This window comes from Antedon mediterranea, chromosome 3 (genome assembly GCF_964355755.1).
Source record: "Antedon mediterranea chromosome 3, ecAntMedi1.1, whole genome shotgun sequence".
NCBI classification, from domain to species: Eukaryota; Metazoa; Echinodermata; class Crinoidea; order Comatulida; family Antedonidae; genus Antedon; species Antedon mediterranea.
In genome coordinates, this window is record NC_092672.1 from 7,274,086 (window position 1) to 7,292,291 (window position 18,206).

The 18,206-nt window shown below is 31.9% G+C and overlaps 1 protein-coding gene across 1 annotated transcript in view; it reads right to left on the bottom strand.

The window, feature by feature from the left end:
• The window catches only part of LOC140044718 (serine/threonine-protein kinase NLK-like), a 37,875-nt gene that overhangs the window by 4,239 nt on the left and 15,430 nt on the right, over positions 1–18,206 (bottom strand). Inside the window, exons 3-10 of the mRNA XM_072089345.1 lie at positions 16,188–16,243; positions 10,222–10,328; positions 5,722–5,807; positions 4,312–4,521; positions 3,319–3,420; positions 2,647–2,733; positions 1,850–2,048; positions 721–814 (exon numbers count right to left, since the gene is read on the bottom strand). Coding sequence (XP_071945446.1) covers positions 721–814; positions 1,850–2,048; positions 2,647–2,733; positions 3,319–3,420; positions 4,312–4,521; positions 5,722–5,807; positions 10,222–10,328; positions 16,188–16,243 — 941 coding nt within the window. The remainder of the gene's footprint in view (positions 1–720; positions 815–1,849; positions 2,049–2,646; positions 2,734–3,318; positions 3,421–4,311; positions 4,522–5,721; positions 5,808–10,221; positions 10,329–16,187; positions 16,244–18,206) is intronic.

The window sequence follows — 18,206 nt, forward strand, 5'->3', positions numbered from 1 at the left end:
ACAAACATTTTACACAAAATTGATAAAAAGATAAAAACTGTAAAAACTTCCAATAATACTTTTAAAGTTATTAGTCATCATCTTAGGAATAATGCTACCAAGGAAGAGTTAAATTACAACTCTTCCCTGATGCTACTTTCCAAAGTTATGTTTGAATAATGATTTAGTAGAATTTATAATTCACATGTTTTGTATTATATTACACTTTAATACAATACTAAACATAAAAAACATTGTTTAAGAAATGTACACAGTAGTGTTTATCCCCTATCCACAAAAAGAACAGTATTGACATTTGAGAGAATTACAATTTAAATTATAAAAACTGGAATTTCGAACGAATTGAAGGCATAGGAAGAAACAATGCATCTTAATTCTATTGTAAAGCTAGGTAAAAACAAGGCCATCCAATATTGTCCTCCCCTTATGATTGCAGGGAATAATTTCGCCAGTGTAGCATAGCAAAAAGCTATACAAAACAACCTTATTGCTACACATTTCTAAAATGTGTAGCAAAAAATACAATACAAAACTATGTTTCTCGAAAATCAGTTTGATTAGCAATTTTGCTAAACAAAATTTTAAAATGAAATTTTTCCCTGGATTGGTTTATTGTCTAGGGTGGTTATTGTTCCGATTAATGTCAGAATTGCTACGGTTATATCTCCCATGTGGGGTTATATCTCCCATGTGGGCTTATATGTGAAACTATAAACTCACCTCGCAAAGCTCTTGAATGCGGCAGACTGGGGGTTAATACAAAGGGGGATGTAATTTCCTTGGTGGCGCTCTGTGATGAATTTTAATAGGGATTCTGAAATTTAAAAAAAAAAAAAATATTTCTTATTTATAAAAAGCAATGCATAACATATAAAAATAGACAAATTTAACACAATTATGTTGTTGAATATTAGAATAATAAATGTTATTAAAAAAAAGGTTGAATCTAATAATGATCAAACCAAGATTGAAATGTTGAATCATTACTACACAATCTCACTGTACAATATTTCAAGAGTTTTATTCCATTATAATACTAATTATCTTCGTCTTATTTTGTTCGGTTTTCTGTTTTCTGCGGAAAGGAATACCAGTAGAAAAACTATTGTTAATGTTTAAGGTATAAATAAAATATCCCTTTGTTAAGCCAGGTGCACAGTATTAAATGCAAGAGAGTTAACAATCACTAATTTACTTTTTCTCTATGAAACTTATCAACTAATTTCCTTCCTAAAAATCGAGCTGTGTTAAAATGCAACCCAGATAAACAATTACACATGGATGTCCACACAAACACAACAAACATGTCATTGTAACCACTGAGTTAAATTTCAGAAGAGACAAAATTTAGGTGTAATTAAATTCAATCAAATAGCATTGTAATTCTTATGTTATTTTGTTGAGATGCAAAGTTTAAAGTTCTTTTAAATTGTTATTTTGATATTGTTGATGACCTTGGGATTTCAATAAATATTTGTCTAATTGAAATAAAAAGTTGATGTAATCTTTTAATTCCAAGATATGATTAGGTCAAAGGTTAAACAATGCTGCTTACAGTATACAAAAATAACAGTCTTTTTAGCAGGGAGTTGTTATTAGATATATAATAACAACTCCCTGTTTATAGTATTCTACAATATTCCATTTCAAACTACAGAGATTGCTGTAATCTTGTGCTCTGTCTACACTATCAAAATGGTTTGACAAAAAAAGTGTAATGTGCCTAAATACGGTAGTGATATGACATCATCATGTCCATATACAGTATGGCCACGTCACATTTTTTTGTTGGATAAAGTTTGATAGTGTAGACAGAGCTTTACTCTTCCCTGGCTATTCCATTATTTACCTTTGACCTGTCGTACAGATGTAAGTCTTGATTCGTAGCTGGAGTCGAATCGTTGAGGTGCGCATGGTTCAAAGTTGGATACGTATTCACGTCCTGTTGGTGTGTTGTGGCAGCATTGGCACATACAAGTGTGGTAGCGTAAACGGCCTTCGTCAAGGTACGGGTGAGCTAGAGCGTCTGTACAGGAGATACGTTTATCCTAGAAAATAAAGGAAGGTGGTCAACAGGGTTCAATGTTTTGGAAGGCAATATACTCAATAAATTAAATTCTTTTGAGAAATCATTATTTATGGGGAACATTATATTTATTATGTCTTTGTATTTTTTAAACAGACAAGTAAATATGTACATACAAGTACCATACATTTCTTTTTCATTTTATTCTAAAAATATAGTTTATATATTATATATAGATTATGACCAAATATAGTAATGACCAAATATAATGATGACCAAATATAGTAATGAGCAAACATAGTTATTAAGGCCAAACTGGGTTGTAGTACAAAATAACCTAATACATGTGAACAGGTTTAAAGCATGTTTACAGTACACTACCAAACTAGTTTGACAAAAAAAGTGTGATGTGCTCAAATATGGTAGTGATATGATGTGATCATGTCCATATTTGGGCATACAAATTTGATAGTATAGACAGAGCTTAAAGTATTAACAAATGGTTATCATATAAACATGTCATATTGCATAATACAATCATTCTAACATATACAATGTTGAAAAAGATTGATAAGTAACTGATCCATATGAATTCCAGATAAACTAAAATTAATACTCACTGGATTAAAAACGAGCATTCTGCTAAGAAGATGAACTGCCTCGTGTGTTGATTGACTCGATAGTGTGTACAGCGCGGATAAAGATGACTGAAAATATAGAAATAAGCATAAACAATTATTATTATACAAGATGTATGATCAGGATAAATTTATCATTCTGTTGATAAAGAATTTCACTTTTAACATGGAGAAATTTTCTCCACGCTTTTAGCATTGTTAAAACACAAAGGGATTTAAAATGTTTTATATAGGAGTATTATTTTAGATTGGAATGAAGGCCCTAATGAGAGAACTTGGTAGAATGATCTGCTGTATAAATTACAAGGATTGTGCCGGACAGAGGTTGGCAAGCCAACACAGTCTAAAACTCTGTATGGTAGTAAAGTGCCAAAATATGGTAGTGATATGCCCAAATAAGGTGGTGATATGACAGCATCGTGTCCATGTATGGGCACATCACATTTTTTTGTCACACAAAGTTTGACAGTATAGACAGAGCTTAAAGCTCATCATAAAGGGCTTTCACCTAGCCTAGTTTCAACATCATAATATCTCTAAGGCACCTACCACATTACCTTTCATTTAAGACATTCACTCTAAAATGGTACTAGCTAAATATCATTTTTACTGGTTTTTATTTAAATATTTTTTGTTGGCCACTTAGGTACTCACTGGTTTATGTGGTTGCTGTAGAATGTGTGTTTTAGCTCCATCACATGCATACCTAAGGTCCTGATGGCTAGGTGTTCCTAGAAGCTCCATAATTAGATTTAACTATAAATACAAAAGTAATATTATTAACACTATTATATACATTATCCTTTATTTGGCCTATGGATTAGTATTGTCATGACAACTGATGATGATCAAAGATATCATACTGCTAATATTACAGAGAATAAGCTGAAAATAATTGTAATCTTTTAAGTTTATGAAAACATTTTCTCTAAAAATAAAGCTGGCATTTGAAGTATACCATTGTTCTCTTAGTATCATATGACAATTTGAACTATTTTAAATTATTCCATGATTTGAATATTAGTATACCATGTTCTACTTATTTCTGTTTATTGTTGTCATTGAACAATAAAGAACAAAATATACTTAAAGACTGAAAAAATTTGGAGGAAAAACAATTATATGAGATTAAAAATGACTATAAAAACAACAATCTTGAAAACAAACACTTGTTAATGGTAGTACAGTTTCCTATTTGAAAAGTATATACAATATGTTATAAAGAGAATCACCTAAGGGGGCATTCAGACTTGGTGATTTACCCGGGTAAGTTGATTACCTAACTCAATTCAATAATGTTGTGAAACCTCTAAGCGCTGAACATTATTTACCCCAGTCATTTTTTTCAAACACGTATGGAAACATGCTCCCATAATGCCGCTAGTAATTAGTGCAAAGTTGTGTCTAGATCTAACCGGGTTCCCATTTATACACCTGGGTGGAGAAAGGCACACGTAAGTAAAGTATCTTGCCTAAGGATACAAGCAATGCGGCAAGAGTTGGATTCGAACCTCGATCTCACAATCAGTAGTCGAACGTCTAACACACTGCGCCACACGCCCTTACAGTACATAACTAAGCCTGAATGAGCCTTAAGTCTGGCGACAAATTTAAAACTTTAAAAAACGTTACGAAAGAAAGACTTACTTGTGTAACAGGACTCTGTGCTTGAAATAGAATACGCCGACCTAAAAGTTCAGCGAATATACAGCCGACTGACCACATGTCAACAGCATTTGTATAGTATTTGCTGCCAGTTAATATCTCAGGCGCACGATAGTACTGGGTCACCACTTCTTGGGTCATGTGCTTTGAACGGTCAAGTTCTTCTACTCTTGCCAGTCCAAAGTCACAAATCTACAATAAATTTATTATAGTTTTAATATTATTACTGGTGTTGAATGGTTGATGTCATTTTTAATTTATATTGTATTTAAATCAATTAAAGACAAATTCCCTTTATACATTTCTTTTTAAATTTTAAGTTACATCCTAGATTTTTTTTTGTAAAAAGAAATTTAATTAATGTATTGTTACTGTTAGTTAAAAATGTGAAAAAATAAATATATTCTAATAATTTAAGGACCTGCTACAAATAACAGCAAGAATCACATGCGGATTGATAAATCATTTTGCTTCTGTGATGCACCTCTACTTTTGGTGCGATAGAGTCGACCCCATAGATAAATTTCTTTAATGAAAGATTTTCTCTGGCTTAAATGAATGTAATTATTGTTAATGATCAGAGCCTTCCAAATACACTACATTGCACTACATACATGCTATATCTAATTTTAGTGTTAAAAGCTTTTAACGGTAAAATGTTATTTTCAGTCGTATATGACTTGACGTGTTTATTTCTATTTTCACTTTAAATACATGACTGTTCCTTAGGCCTACAATGTTGTTTTTACACTCACAAAGGCATTGGAGCATGCCTTTGACAATGGCTTAATCTTAACAAACTTATAGTGCAAGGTGTTTTATTGTATTCCAGGCACCTGGTGTACAGTTAAGAACACAAATAGGGCTTTTAAGTGCCCTATGTGAAGTAAAATTCCCTCATGTGCAGACTCAAAACAACAATGAATATTATAAAACCTTGAACGCCCAGTAGGGGTAAACCTCTAGGGAGGAATTCATCTGATAAAGAAACAACTTTAGAAAGTGTTTTGAATAAAGTTACATATCCAAGGATTTTGTTTTTATCAGCAAGGTCTTCTAGTTAGTTTAATTTCAGTTAACTTCTAGCATCAACCATAGAAATTAGCTGTCTTACCACCAAACCTCAAGTGTATGTTCACACATGCGGCATTAGATTGGATTCACTGTGCCACATCTTTGGTGTTGTGTATACGACTATACGTATGAATGCATCCTTACATACCGACGCGACATGTGAAGCAATGGCATTTATCGATTTTTAAAAGTACAAATAATCAGTTTTTTATTTGTGTACCAAGTTGTTTTATATGCAATTTTGTACAATTATGCACATAACAAAAACCGGCTTAATGTCTCCACAGAAGGACGAGTTAATGAGATGACATCAATTACCTTAAGTATACAATTGCTATTGACTAGAAGGTTGCCAGGCTTGATGTCACGATGAAGTATTCCTGCTGAATGTAGATATTTCAACCCTAAAAATATTAATTGCAATAGTAAATATACCTTTGGCCCCACAAACATAATCAAATAAAAATATTTACATTTAACAACCTTACAGACAAATATAAACAAATTAGTAAAGATTAACATAAAGCATACATATAATAGTTTAGTTTAATATAATAACAAAAAAATGAAATGGTAACATTTCGATGGTCATAAGAATAACAAATGTCAATTTATCATGATAGGAATAAATCATACTATCGGCAATAACCTCAAGAGAATCAAGCAGTGCAGATTTTGCTCATTTCACATATTGAGTACATGAGTAGGTTTATTACTAGTGTTAAACACTTATTTTTATTTTTATTTTATTTTTTATTTAATCGGTATAAAAAGACTCAAAATACAACTCATAGTTGAAATGAAGAGCTTACATATGAAAAAGATAATTCACATAGCCTAAACAAAGTTAAACGAAGAAAAAACACATTAAAGCCTAAGAAACAGTAATAATTACTGTATAATTCGTTAAACTTAAAATTACTATAAAAAATGCACAAATTCTTAAATATACAATTTTAAAAAATAGAGACTAATATTAATAATCACATTATTTTTAAACACCAATAAAATATATGTAAAATTCATTAAATTAAAAGTACAATAAAAATTGCACAAAATTCAAATTCAAAGGATGATATTAATAATTACAAATTCTTATATTATATTTACAAATTTAAAAAATTGAATCTTATAAATCACATTTTTATAGTCCCATAAGTAGTTAAAAAAAAAAATTTAAAGCATAAAACAACCACTTGACAAAGAGACAATAGAACATACTCTTCGAAATGTCTTTAAAGGTTAATTGTCCAAATCTATTCATTATTTAAGAGTCCAATAACAGTTGGAATTGTTGATGCAGCAAGTCTTTTAGTCCGACATCGTGGCACATCAAACTTATTAACTTTACGCAAACACCTTGTCGGCTTTTCTTTTTCAGGGATCCATTCCTTAAAGCGATCCGACTTTAGCAGCCCCTTTCCAAAGTTATAAAGAAGAACCTGACGTCTATGCTGCAATGTCTTTAACTTGAGGGTTTCAAGTGATTTTGCGTAACTAACATAGTTTTGATATCCAATAATAAGTTTTACAACACGCTTTTGGATGAATTCAAGTTGATCACTCTGTTTATTGGTGATCGAGCTATGCCAAAGAGGACTGGCATACTCAAGTAAAGGACGAATGTATGTTATAAAAGTGAAAACCAGATCATCCTTTGGGGCTCCAAAACGCTTCAGAATGTATAGCATATATAGACGACGTGATGCCCTGGAAACGACTTCTTTAATCTGCTTGTCCCACTTGAGGTCACTTTGCAGATGCACTCCAAGAAGTTTCACACTCTGGGATTCTTCGAGTATAACACCATCCATTTGTAACGGCTCAAATTGGGGAACATTACGCAAAAAATGAACACGCATCACTTGAAACTTTACAGGATTTGGTGTTGCATCATTCTCCACACACCAACTGGAAAGAGCATCAAGGTTGCTTTGAATCGAACTATCTTCAGGTCTCTGTACTGAAATCACCTCGCCAATCGTCAGGTCATCAACAAACTTCCATCTATCAGGTACATTGTTGAGCAAATCATTAACCATGATAGTAAATAGGATTGGGCCTAATTTAGTACCCTGAGGCACTCCGCACGAAATTGGTTCTGGCGCTGAGACTGAACCGCCCAACCGCACACACTGATTTCTTTGCGAGAGGAAGCTACACACCGTTGGAATGATAGAGGGCATGATATTAAGACCAATTAATTTGTCAATCAGAATTGAATGGTTGACCCGGTCAAAGGCTTTACTAAAGTCTATGGCACAAATAGTACCATACATTCCTGAGCTATCTAATCCTGACAGAAGCCTATTACAGAGTTGAACAAGGTAATGAGTCGGTGATGAACCCTTCGCATTTCCAAACTGTTGGGAATCCATAAGAGGTCTGAAATCAGTAGCTATCCAATCAGAAAGGAAGCTCTCAAAAATTCTACCAAAAACAGGCGTGATGGATATAGGCCTATGTTCATTAGGTGTAGAAGCCTTTGGCTTTTTGGGTACAGGAGTAATGATGGCATTCTTCCAGATAGATGGGAAATTATTATCCTGGAGGCAACAATTCAATATTTTAGCGAGAGGTTGGGCAAGTTCTAAGGCAAATTCCTTAATTAATCGGAGAGGTATATCACGAGGATGCCTTGATTTATTCACATTAATGCCCTTTAATAGTTTAAAAACTTGCCCAGGAAAAATAACAGGGGGCTTAACAGAAGGAAGAAAGGCAGGTAAATTTCGCAAATCTAATGCAGGTAAAAAAGAACAAATCCTAGCAAAATGTTTGTTGACAACATCTACAACAACATCAGGGTCACAACCAGGTTCAAGAAGTGCAGATTGCGGTTTTGATTTTCCAGCAATCCTCTGCACTTTCTTGTGCCACTTCTGGGGCTCAATTTTCCTAAGAGAAGATATAGATTCTTTATAGAAGTTTGATTTTGCCAATCTTACTTCAGAACGAACAAGCCTTCTAAAATGACGGTATCTTGTTTGGTTACCCTTTCGATAAGCACGATGTCTTTTCTCAATCATTTTTTTAATACTTTGATTAAACCAAGGTTTATCATTGTCTCTGACACGAATAACTACTGAAGGAAAAGACTTTTCGTAGGTTTCCTTAAGCACACTTTCAAATTTGGCAGCTAAATATTCAGAACTGTCGTCCTCATAAACTATATCATCCCAGTCAATCCCAGTAATAACTTGGCCAAATGCACGCATGGACGAGTCTTTCAAGGGACGGCGAACTAGCAACCTTCTCTTTACCGGTTTCTTTTGAATAAAATTAGGTTTTAAAAGAATGGAGGCATGGTCACTGCGACCCAGGGGAGAGAGTTTTAAAGGGGATTGGTAAAGATCAGAGATGTTTGTTAACATTTTATCAAGACATGCATCATCGCGAGTGGGAAAATCTACTACTTGTTCTAATGATGTTTGATAAAGTAGGGGGTCAATATCGTAGTCATTAAAGTCACCCATAATAATGAAAGCAGCATTATCCCTTACACTACGAAAATAGTCAATTCTTGAGCACAAGAACTCTGTAAGCTGTTGATTCCGATTACAGTTAGGTGGGTAATAGACGACAATAGTGACGATTGAGAAAGAGAGGTTAATTTTTACATCAACGCATAGGCATTCAAGATCAATAGGACATGCATCATCAACTTCGTAATCATATACTTCATTAATATATAGAACAACACCACCGCCAACGCGATTACTTCTATCATTCCGAATGCATGAGAAACCCTGAACTGCCGAACACTCAGAAGAAAAATCAGAATGAAACCACGATTCTGTTATACCAGCAATATCAATGTTACTGTTTGCTAAAACTAACTCAAATTCATTCATCTTATTGCATAACGAGCGCGCATTACACAGAAAAACACTAGGGTAAATGTTAGACCTACTAAGTTTAGCTTTACAAAAAATTGGAACAAGAATACTAGGCCCTCTCTCACCATTAATATTAGAATTATCTACTCTTCCTCCGATCTGAACAAGTATTTGCTTCCGCATATTCCGACCAGCACGGCGCCCTCTTTTACGCTTGAAAGCGGATACATTAGTTCTTGAGAAATTATAATTCAAACCCATAATTATCGGAAAAAAAAAAACAATTCAGAATAAAACAAAGTATCAAAAACAAAGAGGAATAAGTCAAGAGAAGAAAACCACGAACAGAATATAAAACTTTGATAGAAGAGGCCTTCAACAAAAATTCAAGACAAGCATTGTACAAGTCTGAAGCTGGTTATCCCCTGTGTGAATAGAGACAATTAGAGGAACCACCAACAATTTAGACAATATTGAAAGACATGAGACATACTATTAATATCTTAACATGTACATTACGCTACAGGTATAAAACAATCAGTAAATAAATCATAAAGGGGTCATTTTTTGGAACACAATTGCACTATTAGCAATAATGAAAATTCTGTTGTTGTTTTTTTTCTTCACATTATTGATTGTCTCCATCCCCGAAACCTCGACTAAGAAATACCGGAATGGTGTCCGGCGGGGGATAGTTTATTACCATTAGTTAAGGTCCTATGTAAAGCACCTAGAGGGGTCAGTGATCCATTAGGCGCTATATAAATACTGTTTATTATTATTATTATTATTATAGTATGAAAAAATGTTCCAAAATGTTGTTTTTTTTTGTGTGTTACTGTTATATAAACAGTATAATATTACTATAGGATCAATAAACTGTTAATACAATGTTAATATAATATAATACAACTATAAACATTGAACAAACAAATTAAGCATTTAATAACAAATATTAGAATAATAAAAATGAACAAACCTCGAAGAATTTGGTAGAGGAAGACTTTGACATGATCTGAACTAAGTGGCTGAGGTGATACAATAATCTTATGTAAGTCACTCTGGAGCAGTTCTGTAACTACATATCTGATAATATAACATTAAGGAACTTGAAACATCTCCTGTTGTCTCTAATTACCACACTTGTATAGTAAATCATACATCAAAATTCTTGCCAGCAATATTATATAGATTGCATATGAACATGGCTGCTCTCAGCTGAATTAAACAGAGTATTATTATTAATATTCTTTGATGATTTTAATATGATAACAGTATACTGTGAAGTGCATCATATGAAGTAATAATAATATTTATTTGAATCAGCAGTGGTACACATGCGAAGTGGTGCATCCATACAATTACAACATTAAGAAAAAATACAACTTAAAAACTATACAAAAACAAGAGCGAGGAAAACTAAAACATGTCGATTAAAAAATGTATATTGTTTATATAAAAGCATTTATTATAGGTTTAACTTTTAATATAAGAAATACACTTTCCTAAACAAACTAAAAACATAATCCTTAGTCATGGTAGATATTGATTTTACTTATGTTATGAACATGATGTGTACAGCACGATTGGTTGTCAATGACCTTAATTTGTCATTATGGGTTACGGTTAAGACACAGATATAAATGCTAGGTCATCAAAATCTTTTTTTCCCGAAGCCTTAAGCTCTGTCTACACTATAAAAAACTATATGGTAGTGATATGCTCAAATATGGTAATGATATGACGTCATCATGTCCATATGGGCACATCACATTTTTAGTTAGGAGAGGTCGGGGGAGGGGGGGGGGGGGAGAGGGTATCTCTTGATATTTAAATTCTCATAGCAATCATTGTCAGCTAAGAAGTTGAACTCCAAACATGTGTACAGGTATGAACGCATATTAATTAATGATCATGAATGCAGTATAGTTATTTTCATTGGGGTCAATCAGACTATGCTCAGGTCAAGCATACTTTCCATTTAGTTTCAACCAATGTTCCGGTCAATCATTCTTTGTTCCATTTAGTCTTACTTATCCAGGTTAATTTTTACAAATATTTCTGATAAGAAGTCTCTTTATAACCGAGTCCTAGTATGGCTTAAAGATCGTTTCTACCCAACTGAATACCCTCCTCCCAAATGCACTGTAATGCCAACATCTCGGAATTACCTTCTTTAAGAATTTATTTCCAAGAATCAAGTTGTCTAATACCTCTGAATTCCGTCAGAATGTTATAACTTAATTCTTTAAAAGGTAAAGAAGGGAAAAAAAAAGTCTTTAGTCATTGTAGATCATCGACTAGTACGTAGTCATTGGATGAAGTGCTATGCAATTGCTATTAAGTCAATGACCTGTATTTGCCTATATAGTCTAGTATGATACTGTAGTTCATACTAGACTTGTATGTCCATTAAAGCCCCATTCCCTACGTTTTTTAGATCTAATTTAAGATCACAAACTATATTTAATGTAAAAATAATACTATATGGTCCTATTGCGATAACTTTTTTCGTCTTTAAACGGTTAAAAATGTGAAAAATAAATCGATTTTAATAATTATAGCGGCCCGCTATAAATCCCAAAATGCATTGCGCGCGGATTGATATTGTTGTTTTTCACCTGTAATGCGCCCACTTTTCGATCGATCGTGAAGCCAAAACAAATGGAAGACTCCTAACTTTTCAGCGAAAATACCGGGTTTTCCCCAATTTGTATCAACGGAGTCTGGCAAAAATAGAAAGATAATTAATGCAGCAACTATACAACGTCAGGCTAGGTATATAGCTAGCGTACGATGTTCGTACGTTACCGATGTTTACCAGCTAGGCCTACAAAACTAAGCCTAGCTAGGCTAGGCCTGAGACCGTCCACGAGAGGTCGATCGCCGCGAGCTACTTAGGTAGTGCATTGTTTCTCACTTTTTATCATAATTTACCATAAAACGTACATTTAAGACAAAGAATGACATGGTTTAATGTTTTTAAAGTGATATATATGTATTATTTTCCAAAAAACGTCCAAAATTGCAGGGAAGGGGTCTTTAACTTTAGAACTATAATTACAGACTAATGATATTGATAATACAAGATGTTGTTAGAAACAGGTTCTTATGAATATAGTATGTCTTCATATAAAGCTCTGTCTACACTATTAAACTAATTTGACAAAAAAGTATCATGTACCCAAAGATGACACTGATACAGTATGTCTAAATATGGTAGTGATATGACATCATCCATATATGGGCATATCACATTGTTTTGTAACATAAAGTTTGATAGTGTAGACAGAGCATAAGAACTTATAATTCTACAAACTTGTCTATTCCAGTACAGTATGACAATATACATGCTGAAAAATGATGGGGATAAAAACAGGGATATGGATAGCAATGCACTTAATATTTTCTTCAAAACTGGAAGTATGTTCACCTTTACTTCCACCTTAAATCCGTCTTCTTTCACAGAATTTTCATTATTGCTAATAGTGCAATTGTGTTCCAAAAATGACCCCTTTATGATTTATTTACTGATTGTTTATACCTGTAGCGTAATGTACATGTTAAGATAGTATGTCTCATGTCTTTCAATATTGTCTAAATTGTTGGTGGTTCCTCTAAGTGTTTAACACTAGTAATAAACCTACTCATGTACTCAAAATTAAGGCATGGGTTCTTTCATTCATATAGCAAGAAGCCCTAAGTTATGTCAACTGTACTTGGTCTATTCCAATACAGTATCACAATATATAAATAATAATGCTGAATAAAGAATTTAAAAACAGGGATATGAATAACAATGTACTTTAAGGCATCTATTTATAGCAAGAAGCCCTTATTATTCAGTTATGGCAACATAGTAAAATGTCATACTTAATATTCTGATAACAAGCATAAATCAAGATAAGCTAAACTAATCATTTTCAATGTTGAAATATTTGTGTTTAATTTGAAAACACATTTTGTGGTGCATTCATTAATCCCGCAAAGGGCAATTACAATACAATTAGGAATATTTAATTTTATTATTCAATAATTATTTTGATCATGATCTTGTTTCTTTAATCTTTAGATTTCTCAGGTTAGGTAATGTGTTCCTCTACTGGAAAAATGTTATGTTTAATGATAATAAAAAAGGAAACTTCATATTGTGGTCAGATCATTATTTTCATCAAATTAGTTTTAAATTGGTTGAAATAGGTTGCAAAAATAATGCATTGTATCTGAAAGGGGTGTTTAATCAAATTTAATATAATCGAGTTGTAGAGATCGGAGAGAGGCTAATGTTGGTTTATCTATAAGCTAGGCACAAAATAGACTAAATAATAATTGTAAAAAGTTTAATTATTAATGTTTATTTTTTAAAGAAAACTTGCAGAAATCCTCAATCAATTCATATTAAAATACTTATTTATAAAAGGAAGAATTGAATTCTAGGCCAATCTGTTGAACCCTTTCAACTATTTGTGATGAATAATCTACCAGAGTCAACCGTGTACAACCAAGATATTTTATTTGTAAGCATACAGCAGCTTACAAGTCAAAGGGTCTGTTCAACCTATAGCGTTTACTAGACCTATTTTTTTTTTCCAAATGTCAGTACAAAAGGTTAAAGATTTGTGATGGGTTTAAAAAATAATTCAAAACTGAAATTGCAATGCAAGTTATATCTTTAAATTTCAAAGCCTTATAAATTTTTTTCTAACCAATTGAAAATTAGTGAAGCCAACATACAGTGTAGTAGTTAGTAGATTAAATAAAATGATATTTTTTTTAGAAATACCACTCAGCATCCAAAAAATAATGAAGTACAGTACAGTCAATGTTATGATTTGATTATGAACATAATTCTCTAGAAGAAATGGGATTTTAAAAATTGAATATTTTATCAATGTTATTGAATTTCTTAATTATTTTCTATAAAAAAAAACCAACAAATATATGCTGAAAGAATCCATTAGCTACCTTGAAATCGTATATTAATGTTATGCAATGTTTTACTCCAAAGCAGTTAATAATAATAATACTGTACAGTATACTTGATATTATCTGAAACCTTCAGACTGAAATTTATCGTGAAGCCAGACTTGTTTGATTTTAATACCTTATTAATATTACTGTAGGTAAATACATTTTTTTTAAATACAATTTTGATAAAAAAATAAAATATTTGATAGCAATGTGAGAAAAAACAGTTCACTATTGGTAAATTACAAAAGGGATGCTCTAAGAAATCTTTGTATCCAAGTCCTCCTTCTGGAGAGCACAGGCTATTGTTGGTTTATCCAGATAATCTAGGTACAAAATATACTCCTTTTTTGATAAATTCTAAGATAAATATATCTATATGTTGGTTTTTTTTCTCCATTATTTCTATGTAGTACGCAGCATTAGGAATTCTCCATAACATAAGATGTCTTCAATTCTGTGAATGTGAATAGTGTACAATAATTAGGTATGTGTCAATGCACGTTCACAGTAGTAGCGGTATTTACTTAACTGTTAGCAAATCTACTACTACCCAACGCTCTTAGTCTTACTGTAATAGCCTTTAAATCTTTTAAATGATACTGCTGCTTGTAAAAATGAAATATATAATTAAAATTCTTATTTTGATGTAATGAACATTTTGTAGAAAAATTACGTTATGTGAATCTTTAATTATTATATTATATCATTAATTATTTAACTCAACCAAGAATAGTGTCCCTTTTTATAAAAAATACTGTAAATTAAATGCAGTTAATATGTGTTTGTGTTATGGTTTTATGTGAAGAAGGATTCAAACCAAACATTTAAACTCTGTTCGGAAAGAGGTGTATCCTTTTTTGTGTGTAAATTTAGAGAGTCACCATAACCAATAATTTATTCAAAATATATGCGCTTAAATTTAATTTCAATAGTCAATAATCTAAATAGATTAATAAGTGTAGAAACAAGTGTGTAGACAGTCAATACACTTTGCTGAAAATCAATCAACAATACTGAATTTATCTAGTCAAATGAAAAGCAAATTAACTAGTATGATACTGTAGCTGTAATGCAACACATCTGTCTACACTATCAAACTAGTTTGATGTGCCAAATATGGTAGATAGTGAAATTTCCAAATATGGTAGTGATATGACATCATCATGTCCATATATGGGCATATCACATTTTTGTGTCATATAGCTTGATGGTTTATACAGAGCTTAAGAATGAATGATGTTAGTTATTATTTAATTACTATTTAAAGCATACAAACTTGTGTTGATTTTATTTCAATATCAGTAGAACTCAGTAATGGTTGTTATTGTATTAAACTATAATATTGATAGAAATGCTGCAGCCATAGAATCTTCTCTCGATGTGCCTTTGTGTACACAAGACAGACCAACAATGAATTTTTTCATCCCATCTAAACACAATGACAGTAACATCTTTAAACAAAGAAGCAGTAAGAAATTGTTTCAATCGGCTTTTACTGTACATACTGTACATATTCTCTACGATTTCTTTTTTACCTACAGTAATTCAGAAACAACTTATTACTACAACACAAAAAATGTAAAAAATTATTACATGGATATCTCCTAAGATAATCTAACCGAGTTACAGCGATTTCACATGATAATTTGTCACTGTGTGTATACATTACTTTACAGTGTAAAACAACTCATTATAAAGCGTATTACAGACACCATACACACAATTAATTACAATGCTGTTACGTTTTGTAAGATGTCTGTGTACTGTGTGAATCGGGTATTACAATGTTGTTTGTCTTGTAAGATGTTTGTGTACTGTGTGAATTGGGTATTACAATGTTGTTTGTCTTGTAAGATATGTTTGTGTACTGTGTGAATCAAGTATTACAATGTTGTTACGTTTTGTTAAGATGTTTGTGCACTGTGTGAATCGGGTATTAGCAAGTCAAAGAAAACATTTGTACAAAAAGGATACATTTCCTCAAAGAAGTCAACTGGAGGTGGTTGAAGGATATCTAATGCTTGTAGTACCTGAAAGAACAATAAATTAAATTAAATAATCAATATGTCTGCATTAATAAAAGTATTTAATGAATAATGATATAGTTTGTGTTTCAGGTTCAGATCCATGGAGTTGTGCTTTCATATCGCAAGAAATGTCATATATAATTATCATCCTAACAGCAAAGTGTTCAGATTTGCTTAAAAGACGCTTTCGTCTGAAACTGAACAAGTGTCACTGATTTGGGCGAACATCTGGTATACAGGAGTAAATTTGATTTGTTAGAGGTCAAAATCATTGATGCCTGACTTTCGTATTGTTGATGCATGACTTTCGTATCATAAGCGTCGTTCACTAATCTTATACATTGAGCTGTCGTAACGAACGAAAGATCAGTGTTGTAAGAGGTGGCTTCCACTAATCTTTTCCTGGTTCAGACCTATGAAGTTGTACGCCGCATACGATATGACGGCATAACTCTGTAACCTCAGTGATCAAGCCCTTATTAGACCCATATGAGTCTCTTATTTACAGTAGAAGGTATGCCAAGAGGAGACTAACAATGTTACCCACAGCCTCATACAATTATGAAGCCTACAGTATAGATAGAACTGTCTAAAATATCAATTATATTATAATGAAAACTCAATTAATTTATATTAAAATGAGTAGAGGCTGGAGAAAATTAAATAGGATTGAATAAATTCCATTTTTGAACTGTTAATTAGCAAAAATTGAACTTTAAAATAACAGGTTTTAACCTTCAAAAAATATAAAAATTGACTATACAGTACTGTACAATGATAAAACATGGTTTTAAGTTTTTCTGCAGAAAAACACTGGTAAACAATCTAATTTATTATTTATTTTTTCAGCAATATGTTTAAAAATGTTCAAAATGAATGGTTTCTGCTTCCAATACTACTACTTTAGTACAGTAGCCTTTATTAAGGTAATTTACAATGTTTAACAAATTCAATTTTTGTTATTATACAATAGATTACCTAAATTGTGATACACATTTTTTATTTTCTTTTATTTTGAATCAGAAATCAAAAGAAAAATGAAATTGTTGTTGCCATAGAAACAAAACCAATGATGATTGATTCCTGTTTTTCTAGTATTTTTACATAAAATCAGAAGTAGATAGGTCATAAGAAAAGTTTAATATTTCAAGATGAGAAATTGATAATGCAGGTAATGATAAACGTAAGAAAAACAAGTCTAGAATCTGAAAATTACAGTTAATACTTTTACATTTTCAGTCTGTACTTTTTCACCTGATGATAAAATTACAAAGATTATTTTTTTAAAGAAAGAATTTTTTGTTTTGGTGTCAATATCATTACAAAAAGGTTGTTATTGCTGCACAGTACAGTAAACAGTATCGCAACAACATTTGTTGTCAACTTGGCAAAAAAACATGCGATATGCAAGTAGTAAATATTGTTAAGATGATAAAAATTACGATTAAAAATGTCTGTGAAAATAATGGTATTGTATTGGATGTAATGTATAGCAGACAATATAATGACAGCAATAATTGATATTAAAAAAAATCAAGAAATTAGACCCACAATAGCTAACTGTATAATGAAAAAATTAAACCATGAGAAATAAACTGCAACAGCAGGCGGCAGGCATATAGTAGGCCACAAAACAGGCTGTTGTCTACATCAGCAGCAAAGCAATATTAATCTACTGCCATCACTGTGCCTGCAGGCTATGTTAGACCTGAACCTTGCCAGTAAGGCAACCAGTAATTCTGTAAATGGTTTTACCTAGCTCAGGTAATTAGGAGCCAATGAAAGCAGAATATAACACTTACTTATGCAAATTGAATGAGACTTTGTCAAGTACTGTAGTACAGATGCATATTAGACTTAAGCTACACAATACTGTAGCCTTGTTTTTAACAAAATCTACAATTTATATTTGAGTGTTTTTTTATTTCCTTTCTACAGGGAATATTTATGAATTATATTAATAATA